Source organism: Lepus europaeus, chromosome X, assembly GCF_033115175.1.
Source record: "Lepus europaeus isolate LE1 chromosome X, mLepTim1.pri, whole genome shotgun sequence".
In the NCBI taxonomy this organism is placed as follows: Eukaryota; Metazoa; Chordata; class Mammalia; order Lagomorpha; family Leporidae; genus Lepus; species Lepus europaeus.
The window spans coordinates 52,180,251-52,193,292 of NC_084850.1; the positions used below are offsets into that span (position 1 = coordinate 52,180,251).

Below are 13,042 nucleotides of genomic sequence, written 5' to 3' on the forward strand. Positions count from 1 at the left end.
ACTAAGGAACACCTGACCGCCCCACCCCATCTCCCTACACCGCTTCCAGTCTGCTAGGCTTGTTGGGCCTCTATTGAGCTGGAGCAGAAAGGCTGTGATTTGAAGAGCAGCAAAAAAGCAGAAGCAGCTGAACTGGTACCCTCCAGCATTTCTCATGTCTATTAAAAGTTTGATTCTGGTTCCATGCCCTGTGATTAACCAAAACAAGAGGAAGACAAATAAAAATTTTGTACAGCTGTTTCACACTGACAGACTTGACCTTCCCAGCTGAGGGTTCTTTGTGCTGAAAAATTGTTACCTAGCAACAAGGCCTTGCAGCTGCCAGACTCCAAACACTGAAAGCATCACTTACAGAAAAGAAGCCAGGAGAAGAAAGGTGGGGTGGGGACCACATCAATCTGAGCTTTGTCTTGAAGTCTAATATTACACTCAAGTGAGAGACGATGGCCGAGAATTGAGGCCCCTTCCTGTTGAGAATCAATTGCAAAATCAGGCTGCTTAGGTTCAGCTTTTTGTCACCAACACCTGCTCTAGAAGTCACCCATAGGTGTGGAAATGAGAGGGTTGAGGGAGGGTGGGAACAAAGATGCTTCCCAGAAATGTCAAATACTGTGTGTGGTGCACATGGCTTTTATTCTGTAACAATGGAGCACAACTTCAATGATTGGGCCTGCCTGCCCACTCTTCCTTCCTCCCTCCCTCCCTTCTTTCCTTCCTTCTCTTCTTCCCTCCTCCCTATTTCCTTCTGTCTCCTGCTCCTCATTTTCCTTCTCCTTCTCCTTCACCCCATCTCTCTCCACTAGGTAAACTTGCCTTTATAACATAATCATAGAAAGTAAATCACAAAAATATTTAAAAATATTGGCTTATTCTCAATACATTCTGGAATCATGTTCTTCATGGCAGTATGTGAAGAGTTGGACAATAGAGAGAAAGCAGGATTGGGAGACCTAAAAAAGGTTCAAGAGAAAAGTATGACAAGCATAGGAGCAAGCCTGACCTTCAAGAGCCTCTGAAATCAATGGTTGAAAGCAGCCATTGGGCCAGAGTTCAGGAAGGGATAGAAGAACCAAGGAGCACAGAAGTGAAACAAAGGAATTATACAGGTGGTCTTTTAATTGGATGAACGAGTCCACTATCTGTATTTGTTAAACTTCCAAGGTATCTCAAGTATATAGGTAGTTTTGAGAATATCTAAATACTGCATGGGGCCAGCATTGTGGCATAGCGGGTAAAGCTGCTGCCTGCTACACTGGCATCTTGTATCAGCACTGGTTCGAGTCCTGCCTGTTCCACTTCTGATCTAGCTAATGGCCTGGGAAAAGAAGCCAGAAGAAGGCCCAAGTGTTTGAGCCCATACACCCACATGGGAGATCTGGATGATGCTCCTGGCTGCCACTCAGGGAGTGAACCAGCAGATGGAAGATCTCTCTCCCTCTTTCTCTGTAATTCTTTCAAATAAATAAATAAATCTTTAAAAAATACTGCAAATGTTAAAGTTATCTCCATGGATTGCAAATGTCATCACTTATGGGAATTACCTTGTAGCTGCTGAAAGTGTAGAATCCTTAGCCCAATTTTCTAGCAAATTTGATTTAGCAGGCCTAAGGTCCAGCAAATCTAATTTTTTTTTTAGAAATGATCCCTTTTATTGTAAGTAATGTGCGACACTGGCCTGGCTTTGCACTACAAGCCCTCGGTCAAGATATAGTCAAATAACTATGGCTGCAGGTTCCTCTGCACGATCCACAATTCAGACACTGACACAGAGCTGGGCGGGATGGGGACAGGCAGGTGGGTCCTGGCCATGATGTGCGGGGTTGGCCAAGGCAGACACACCCCATGGAATGATGAGAAAATGGCAGCATGGCCCCTTCCCATAGCAAGCAGGGGGCTGCTAGGAAACCGCCCTTTGGAACTCAGAGCCCAGGCTGCCCTAGAGCCCCACAACTTTTCATCTGGATCAGTTAAAAATAAGTTAAAATTAAGCAACATCTTGGTCCTGAGGATGCTGAGCCAGCATGTCCACAGTTTTTGGCACAAAAATCTGGGTTTGGGTGAGTTACTTTGTTTTGGAGTACAAGGTTTGTTGACTTGTTTTTGAATTCATTTTCAAACATCTCCCTGTGAGGTAAGACCCCTGGGCTGGGGTTCTGTGAGAGCCTGAACCTGGGACATGCAGAGTCATCTCGTCTCGTCAGCCAGCACCACACTGCTTCCTCTGGAGAACAGGGGCTGGGTTTGGGATACAGGCTGGGGAGAGAGCTATAGCTGTCAGGATGGATCTGTGGAGAGGCCGAGCTGCCATAGGGCAGCTTTGGTCAAGATGAGGAGCCAGTCCCCACCCTGGGCAAGGGCCAGAGTGGAGGCAGGAACACATGCTCACTGTCTTCACAGGGCAGTGGAGAGTGAACGGGGTCTGACAGAGGCCCCTGGGGGGAAAGGGACAGAAGGAAACAGAGGGGCCCAGGCCCAATGGCACTGTGCAACACACACTTCTGCAAAACCAGCTGCTTTCATTTGCTCTTCTCTCTTGAGGCGTCCATCACCTGTAACAGTATTTGGTTGGCACATTCCTCTCTTGCACAGAGAGGGCATTCTCACCGTCTGCACTCCGCAGGTGCCCACGAGGGTCCAAATATTGCACAGCCAGACCCATGTTCTCTCCATTTGTGCTCAGGGAGCGGCTGGAGGGCACCAGGGTGAACAGGTTGCCTTGATGACGCTGTATTCGGGGAAATGTTCTTCTGCCATCATTGTAGTCCTTGTGGTGCACTGGCATGTGGTAGCGCCGGGGGTAGGTTCCGCCTTTGACCCCTTTGTCATAGAGCTGTGTTTTGCGATCGGAGTACTCCTGCCTGTTGTCTGGGAAGCTCTGGGCTCGGGACATTCGTGATTTCCGGAAGGATGGGCTGTCTGCTGACCTGTCCAAGGACTGGCAGCTTCCTGACAAGGAATTTTCAGCACTGCTCAGGGGATCCAGCATGCACTGTTCGCTGGTCTCTGGGATGAACTCCCCCTCACTGTTGATGCTGGTGTAGGACCCCTGTTGGGCAATGTGCTGCTGCTGCTCAGGCACATAGCCAGGGGGAGGCGAGCTTCAGCCAGGGTTCTGGGAGCTGACAGAGAGGTGCCTGCTTCTGGACTCAGGGGGCTGGTATATGGTATTTATATCCCCCGCGGACTGGGAAGCCTTGATCCGCACCTGCCTGGACACCTCAGAGTGGGGAGAGGAGCTGGTATGGTTTCTGTCCTGGGACAGCAACAATATCCTAAGGCTTTTCATGCTTGAGCTTCTATCCAAAATGTCAATTGCTTTATCAAGATCGTCTTGGTTTTTCAGCAGGATGGAAAGCTCATTGTTCATATAATGTAGATCAAGAGGTTGCCCAAATACTGCTGTCACCTTGTGCTCCACATCTTCGTATCTCACAGGACGGCTAAATCCTAAAATTCGCCTCTCCCCATTGTGCTCATACTTGATCCTGACATCACTCTGCCGATTTGGGTGACCCGTGTCCTTGTTCTTCATGGTCTCATATCCAGATACCCGGGGACGTCGACTCATCTGGAGGGCCACCAGATCCTTCATGATTGAGTTCAATGCCTCTTGTTCATCCATGGTGGCGATGGCGGCGGCGGCTCAGGTCCGAGAGTGTCACCTCCGCAGCCAGAGCTGCATGCCGGGGGGCCCGGGCGGCGGGGACGGCAGCTGGCCTGGCTCCGTGCGGGGGGCGCAGGCTGCGCTCGGGGCCCCCACCGCCTGCCCAGGCTCCGGCTCTGGCTCTGGCCGCGACCGGGGACTGTGGCATGGGCAAGGTGGCCCGCTACATCCCCGGCGCTCCTGGGCTCAGCCCAGCCCGGCCTCGGCGGCGCCGCTCGGCCCACCCGCCCGCCAGTCCCTCAGTGCTGCAGTCGCTCCGTCCGGCCACCGTTCTGCAAATCTAAATTTTTAACAACCTCTCCCCAAGAATTTGGTTGAGTGGCCCATGCACAATTCTGTACAATATTAGTTTATGGTGTCTTTTGACATAAAGCTTTTAATATAATCAAATAATATTCTTTAAACAGATTACCAACTTCCAAGTTCATAAAATGCCTAATTAGGTAGTGGCCCAGTCTCCATATCTAGACATGGATAGACTTCTCAAGAGATATTGCTAGTTTGCCCCACTGCTATACTCAAACAGATGTTTGTCTAGTGAGCACTCATTTTGTCTCTAAGTCCACTGACCTGAAACAAGGGGGAGAACTGACTGCTACCATGGTTTGAATGTGGTACTTCTGAAATTCAAGTGTTGCCAATATGATAGTATTAAGAAGGCCGTTGAAAAGGTGATTGGCCTATGATTAGTCTATGTGAATGGGATTAAGGCCTCTAATAAAATGCTTTCATGCTTAACTCTCTTGCCCTTAAACCTTCCTCTGTGATGACACAGCATTCCTCCCTTACGGAGAAAGGAGTCCTCACCGGACAGTTGAACCTACCAGTGCCTTGATCCTGGACTCCCCATCCTCCTGAACTGTGATAAAATTCTGTTTTCTTTTTTTTTTCATTATTTAGAGAATACTTTATTAGTTCTGTAATCAAACCCACGTAGATAAGACCTTACATATTTAATACAGTGTGTTACCCCTGTACAAATGGAAAAAAAATTAAGTTTAACGTTTCTAGACCAATATGGCTGTTAATTTCTGTACAATGCCAACTCAACACGGTAAACTGGGATACTTTTCTCAAAGTTGACAGCACAGCTAAAGTTTCCAAAAATTCAATTATATATATGTATATATATATATTTATATAAAAAGACCAGTAATAGCAGTATGTTATGTATCAATAGCAGCAATAGCTTTTCTAGGTTCTGCAGTCATTTGAACAAAATTATAGAGACATCTAGCACACTCCATTAAAAAAAGAAAAAAGGTAAAAAAACAAAACCCCGAAAACAGCAAAGTTTTGTTACTGTCGTGTTACCTGGCACCATTTTTTTAAATTAGCTTCTCAATCATCTGGAAAGAAAACATTCTAGAATAACATCATTAAAAACAGCTCTGATAAAACACAGTCTCTACTACGTATCATGAAGCAGGTACAAGATATTTTACATTCACAGAGGTATGATACAGTACTGTCCTACATCTATAATACTAGAGGATACAATTAAAAGGCATTATTTGAGACTTGATTCTACTTTCCCAGCAGAGGGCCCAAAGGATGGTATGACACAGCTCTGTAAAGAAATGTACCTTCTTTGATGAGATTTCCTTTCATTAGTGGCACAGTTCTAGGTACTCACTGCTCTTCACGAACATCAGCTAAAAACCCGTTAAAAAGGGGGGGGGGGTGTGTGTGCGAAAATTGGATTCATACAAAGATGACGGAGTGGAAGCAAGCAAGATTCAACCTAACTAGTATTTTACCAGATCTGTCACATGTGAATGGTGAGAGCTCCATAGAAGAAAGGAGTTGCCAAACAGTGCTTTTAAGCTTTGGACCACAACCAAAACACAGCATCATTTCAAACAGAAGCAGTAACCAAACACTGCTCGCTTGGCAGGTCAAGGATGCTGACATCAATATTAAATCATCTGCTCACTCATTCAGGAAGGGGAGATCAGTTACCACTGTACTTTGATTGTGTTCAACTCAATCACCATGTTACAAAAATAGCAAAGCTGCAATACTAAAAAAATAAGGCTCCTCTATCCAGCACCAGTCATCTTCAGTTCTGCAAGCCTATCAATGGCATAACCACATCCAAAGAATATAAGGGGACAAAGAAACCACATCTGATGTTTTAGCTGAGACCACCATTGTTCAGGCAGCCATTCCTCTGCAGTATGACTTTCCTCTTGGTTCTGTTGTTTCACCTGACCATTAAGGATTTTTAGGTCTAGACTGTATGCACTTGAGAACCTTGTGCAAATAGTTGTATAGAAATTCGGCTGAAGATACATGGCCATCAACTGAGCACATATTATATAGAAGGTACAAGCTTGCAAAGCCTCATTTCTACTGGTGCAGCAGCTGTGTGTCAGTGTAAATTGCTCCTATGTTCCTTGTGTATCTCTAAACTTACCTCGTATGTTTTGTTATAATAGCACAAAACAGAAATTTTATTTGAAAAGTGTATACTATTCAGACAATTCCTGATAGAAAATGTTTCAATTTATGATTTTCAACTATACAATGGTGCAAAAAATGACATACATACTGAAGAAACCACACTTCAAATTTTGAATATTAATCTTTTCCTGGCCTAATTATATATAGTACAATAAATAATTTATCATGATATTGGACAGTGGCAGTTAGTCACAACTCCCAATCACCTACACAATCACTGGGGTAAACAAACAGTGCCCTATGGTATACTCTGTTGCTAAGCTATGATGTTCAGTAGGTTAAGTGTCCAAATGCATTTTGACCTTTGACAAAGTGGCCACATTGTTTTTACTTTCCCATGAGTAATTTTTTTTCCTCTACTACCTTTCCAACAATTACTATTATCTGTCTTTTATTATTGCTAACTCAGTGGGTGTGAAGTGTTATATCAAGGTTTTCATTTTTATTTCCATGATGGATAATGATGTTGACTATGTTTCAATATATTCTTTGAAGAAATGTCTATTCAAGTGCATTTTACATTGGACTAATTATAATGTTACTATTAATTTGTCAAAGTAATATATGTAAATTCTAGATACAAGCCCCTAATCAATTGTATAATTTTCATACATTTTTCCCATTCTATAAGTCATCTTTCCACTTTCTTGATGGTATCATTTGCAGCACATACATTTTTAATCCTGATGAAGTTAAATTTTTCTATTTATTCTTTGGCTTCTTGTGTTTTCTTTTGTACCATACCTAAGAAAACATCGCACAGTCTAAATTAGAGATTTACACGTTTCCTTTCAGAGTTTTATATTTTCTGCTGTTACATTTACCTCTTTGATTCATTTTAAGTTAATTTTTTAAATGGTATGAGGTAGAGAATCTAAGTTTGTTCCTTTGTAAGTGGCTATCCAGTTGTCCCAGCACCAATTGTTGAAAAGCTTATTCTTTTTCCATTGAATTGTCTTGGCAATTTCATTAGAAATTGTTTGAGTGCAAATGTCAGGGTTTATTTCTGTACTCTATTCCATTAAGCTATATAACTATCTTTATGCCATATCATGCTGTTTTGATTACTGAATCCTTATGATAAGTATGAATCCTTCTGCTTTGTTGTTCTTTAGCAAGATTATTTTGGCTATTCTGGATCCCTTACATTTACAAATGAATTTACATATCAGCTTATCAATCACTGCAAAGAAACCAACTAACTATTATTTGAAATCCCTACTACTTTGATAGGGATTTCATTGTATCAATAGATCAACATTTTAGATTCTCTTTTGAACTGGCTTATAACCTCTGCCTGGTTCTTTTATTGATTATGAGTTCAATAGAATAGCTTTAATATATGTTCACTTTTATAATATCTATATGTCATAATTTTATCCTTTTCAGAAAATTATGTTAACATTTGTGATTTATTTAAAGCCAGTATTTCCCTACATTTCATATACATGGAAACTGACACGGTGAGAAGTTGAATGATTGCCTTATACGTTAAATGGCAACTTAATGATAGAGTTTTGATTAAACCAAGGTATTCTGACTCCCAGGCAAGGATTTTTCAATAACCGACATTTCTGGTGCTTCTTAAAAATTTGCAAATGGTAGAAATGATGTTCTTTAAAGAATTCTGCTAGAATTCTGCTTGGAACATTATTTTTCTCTTTCTCATATTCTACATTATTTCTTCTTTTTAAAAAGATTTATTTTATTTATTTGAAAGACAGAGTTACAGAGAGGTAGAGACAGAGAGAGAGGTCTTCCATCCGCTGGTTCACTCACTCCCCAGATGGCCGCAACAGCCAGAGCTGCGCCGATCCAAAGCCAGGAGCAAAGAGCTTCTTTCAGGTCTCCCACATGAATGCAGGGGCCCAAGGACTTGGGTCATCTTCTACTGCTTTCTCAGGCCACAGCAGAGAGCTTAATCAGAAGAGGAGCAGCCAGGACCAGAACCGGCACCCATATGGGATGCCGGCGCTTCAGACCAGGGCTTTAACCTGCTGCGCCACAGCGCCGGCCCCTCTACATTATTTCTTAACAATAAGAATTATATACTGTGCCACTTTGATGTCAGTATGTTTTCAGCTATTTTAGTTGAATTTATTGAGGTTAAAACATTTAGGTAGCATTTTTTCTGAATCAAAAGTTATTTGGAGAATCAAAAACTGGCACAAAAAATTGCAGAGAGCACACTACTGAGTGAAAGTAGCAGTAAATCACAGTATATTACACAGGAAACTCCAAAGCATCATTCATCTTGTGGGAGAATTTTACACAAAATTATTTTGGTAGAGAATTATCTGTGTGGTAATCTGAATGTAAGACTTTGTGGAAGGGAACGGGGAGACTGGCATGGAAGAATGTGGAATTGCCCTCGAGACCCAGTCATTTGTTCTGCCTTTTCTATGAGTATAAAGAAGACAATTCTGTCCAAAACCTATTTCAAATAAGTCTTCCTCAGAAAATAAGCATATTTTATGCTTTAGTTTGTCTTTTCAAGCAGAATCTGTCATTCTTTGGCATTTATTTGTAAATGGGAAATGTCAGTGTTAAGATTTAAGTCCCAATAACCTTGTTTGTCCAAAGTTGAAATTCCTCAATATCCTCTTACTGTGAAAATTAGGCTATTTGTAGGAAAAAAAAAGCCAGAATTTAACAGAGGAGAGTAGGCCTCCAGCTTCAGCTTGCATGAAAAGATATAGGTTTTTATTTCCAATCTGTTCTAAAGGGTTTTCAGCGAGGCAAGGATTTTATTTTGGTTTCCAATGTAGCTACCTAATACAAGCCTTTGATTTCTGAAATGTACATATATTCCAACTGCCTGGCAGCAGTTGACAAGGCTTCTGATATATGGGCCGGCGCCGTGGCTCAACAGGGTAATCCTCCGCCTTGCAGCGGGTTCTAGTCCCGGTCAGGGCACCAAATTCTGTCCCGGTTGCCCCTCTTCCAGGCCAGCTCTCTGCTATGGCCAGGGAGTGCAGTGGAGGCTGGCCCAAGTGCTTGGGCCCTGCACCCCATGGGAGACCAGGAGAAGCACCTGGCTCCTGCCTTCGGATCAGCGCAGTGCGCCGGCCGCAGCGCGCCGGCCGTGGCGGCCATTGGAGGGTGAACCAACGGCAAAGGAAGACCTTTCTCTCTGTCTCTCTCTCTCTCTCACTGTCCACTTGGCCTGTCAAAAAAATTTTAAAAAAGGCTTCTGATATATAGAAATTCAAAACAGAAGAGTTTAGCTGTGTCTCTGCGACAGTTGCTTTATGCTTTAACTCAAACAGATGACTAAAAGTTGGACAGATTTAAGATTTTTAAAGAGAGCTGTACCTTCTTTCATATCTGTGTTTGTAGTAACCTAATTATCTTGTACTGAATCTCAAATGACTTTTACTTGATCAGCCAGCATGGCGTAGGAAAAGAACACTGACATAGATGTCAAGAGATCTGTATTCTAGTTCTGGTTCTGCGATTGATAAGTTCTGGATGAGTGTCTTCATGTCATGGAATATCAGATTTTACATCAGTCAGAGGGAGATAATCAAACCCATTCAGGCTATCTCATAGGGTTTTTGATATAATTAAAAGGGATAATGAAAGAGAAAGGACTCCTAAAAGTATAAAGTGCAAGATAACTGCAAATATTCACTTCTTTTGGCTTTTATCAGTAGGATTTCTACTAAAGTTTAAGTGCTATGAATACAAGACATAATAAATGGGGCACTGAGGATGGCATTGTGGCACAGTGAATTAAGCTACTGCTTGCAATGTTGGCATCCTATATCAGAGTGCTGGTTGGAGACCTGGCTATTCTGCTTCTGATCTAGCTTCTTTTTAATGCATCTGGGAAAGAGCAGAAAGTGACCCAAATATTTTGGTCCCCACCACACATATAGGAGATCAGCATAGAGTTCCTGGCTCATGGCTTTCTTCTAGTCCAAACCTGGAAGTTGTGGCCATTTTGGGAGTGAATTGGTGGAATATCTCTCTCTGTCTCTCTCTCTATTGCTCTGCCTTTCAAGTAAACAAACAAATATACAAGTCTTTAAAAAGAAATAGGGGTAAATATTGTAGCATAGCTTATAATTCACAGAGTACTCTCACATACATTATCTTGTTGAAGATACAGAATAATAACCTTTTACATTAGGCAAGACAACAGTGAATTCCTCAAGGGCAAAGAATGTATCTTATTCATTTTGATGTATTCCCAACAACTAATGAAATACCTGGCAATATAAATATTTATTGAATAAATGTATGTTATTCCTATCCATGTTTCTTAGATATGAAAACCAAGGTCCAGGGAGGGTAAAGGGTAGCTGAGAGACAGAGTTGAGATGCAAGTTTTTCTAATGCGCTGTACCACACCTCTATACCTTATTACTAATACCATTTAGAACAGTGTTTCTCATGCTTTGGTGGTTATTAGAATCACTCACAAGGATTATTGAAATTCAGATTGATCAACCCCACTCTAGTTTTGGGTTCAGTAGATCTAGTCTAGAGTGGAGCTAAGGGGCCAGCACTGTGGCGCAGTGGGTTAATGCCCTGGCCTGAAGCACTGGCATCCCATATGGGCGCCAGTTCTAGTCCCAGCTGCTCCTCTTCTGATCCAGCTCTCTGCTGTGGCCTGGGAGGGCAATGGAAAGATGGCCCAAGTCCTTGGGCCCTTGCATCCACGTGGGAGACCTGAAAGAAGCTCCTGGTTCTTGGCTTCAGATCAGTGCAGCTCTGGCTGTTGCAGCCATCTGGGGAGTGAGTGAACCAGCGGATGGAAGACCTCTCTCTCTGTCTCTGCCTCTCTCTGTAACTCTGTCTTTCAAATAAATAAAATAAATCTTAAAAAACAAAACAAATAAAAAATTAGAGTGGAGCTAAGAATTTGTATTTTTAATATTTTATTATTTATTTGAGAGGCATATATATATATATATATATAGAGAGAGAGAGAGAGAGAGAGAGAGAGAGAAATAGGGAGAGAAGAAGAAGAAGAAGAAGAAGAAGAAGAAGAAGAGCAGGAGGAGGAGGAGGAGGAGGAAGGAAGGAAGGAAGGAAGGAGGAGGAGGAGGAAGAGGATGAGAAAGAGGAGGAGAAGGAGGAAGAAGACGGGGTGGTGGATGAGGAAGAAGAAAGAGATACAACTCTGATTGGCTGGTCATTCCCCCAGATGCCTGAAACAACTGGGACTGGGCCAGGCTAAGCCAAGAGCCTGGATCTCAATCCAGGTCTCCCATATGGGTGACAATTATCCAAACACTTCTGCCTTTGCAGCCACTTCCCAGGGTTCAAATTAGCAGAAATCTGGAATCCGGAGTTGAAACTGGAACTCCAATCCAGGCACTCTGGTCTGGGGCATGGATATCTTAACTGTTAGGCCAAGCACTTGACATAACAATTTGTATTTCTAATAAATTCTCAGGAGAGTGATACTGATGTTGCTGGCCCAGGTACCACACATTGAAAACCACTAGCTAGCAGCCATCTTTAGTCTTCTGACCAACAGCATTAGCATCACCTGGGATCTTGTTAGAAATACAAAATCTTGTATAAAAATTGAAGTTTGAGAAGCACTAGAGGACACTTAGGCCAATAGTTTCCAGACCTGACTGCTCATGAGAATTACTTGGAAAGCTTTGCAATTTATGGATTCCCAACTCTCTTCCCTGGCGATTTAATTCCCAGGTGATTCTGATGCACAGCCATGTTTTGAACACGTTGCTCTAGACTAGTGGTAGCCCAACAATTTTTTTATCAAAACCCATACCAATGATCCTCATATACACCTGCATCTATTCTTCTAGAATTTTGTTGGGTAGTAAATAACATGAGCAGAGAAGCATTTTACTGGGGTTTTGAAAGAACTTGAGCAACTAAAAATAACTCAAATGGCTCAATCCTCGATTTTGTAAAAATAATATGCTAAATACTGGGGTGGGGGAAGAGATATAAGAGTGTACAAGACAGGATCTGTGGGGCGGGGGTTGAGAGAGACACACCTGAAAATAATTACAGAACAGTGAAATGATAAATTCTCTGGCATTCTCAGTATAACCAATTCTGAAACTAGGTGTATGCATTGGAAAACTTCACAAAAGGGGTGGGCCATGGGCAACAAATGATTTCTCAGACATAGGACAAATGCAACTCAACGACATGGAGCTATATAGGGGAACTAGAAAATGCACTTAAGATTCAACATCACACTTCTGTCTAGAAGGACAAATTACAAATAATGGATCTGATTGCATAAAGAAAAGGTCTGAATGCAGAAATAAATCTTAAAGGGAAATGATCCTGTATTTTCATCCTCTGTAAAGTGTGGCATATGCACACTCATTGCAAACTGAAGACTCTGAAGCCAGAAGCAATGAAGACCCCCTCAGCAAAAAGGGCTGATACCATGCTAAAATTCCCAAACACGTTCTTCTGCTTCCAGATATGACTATGCCTCCAAACAGATCATGTAAGCTAGAAATATGCTAGGACTAGCCTAAACAGCACCCTTGCTATGGATCCAAGTCATCATACATTTACAATATGCTTATGTTTCTTCTTGAAGAAAAATTGTGAATTTTCAGGGCAGTGTATTCCATCTTTATTCATGAAGAATTCAACCCAATGATCCATATTCCAGATATTGAAATGGAACACTTATTCATTTTCTAACTCAGGGAAGCCTGGAAAATGAAAAACAGTGAAGGTTTCATCTCTTGGCCTACTAGTACAATTTAATGACAGAGGCATTCTTTGCTTAGTTGCCAATTAATATTTTCCAGTTCTCTTGGCATGATAATCCCTTTCAAATGAATAATATGAAATGTTATTTCAAATGAATAACATGAAATAACACAGACATTTTGATATCTAAGGCTCTTTTTGGCTCTAAAGGTCTATGACTTAATAATATCCTTTGTGGCCCTCTGA

At 42.1% G+C, this 13,042-nt stretch overlaps 2 protein-coding genes across 2 annotated transcripts in view; both read right to left on the minus strand.

Moving 5' to 3' along the window:
• The window catches only part of DCX (doublecortin), a 111,671-nt gene that overhangs the window by 62,317 nt on the left and 36,312 nt on the right, over positions 1 to 13,042 (minus strand). The window lies entirely within an intron of this gene.
• Positions 2,546 to 3,681, minus strand: LOC133753623 (mitogen-activated protein kinase kinase kinase 3-like). Its single transcript, XM_062184340.1, is given in 1 exon segment — positions 2,546 to 3,681. A coding segment is annotated over 1 exon segment (1,077 nt). The 5' UTR covers positions 3,623 to 3,681.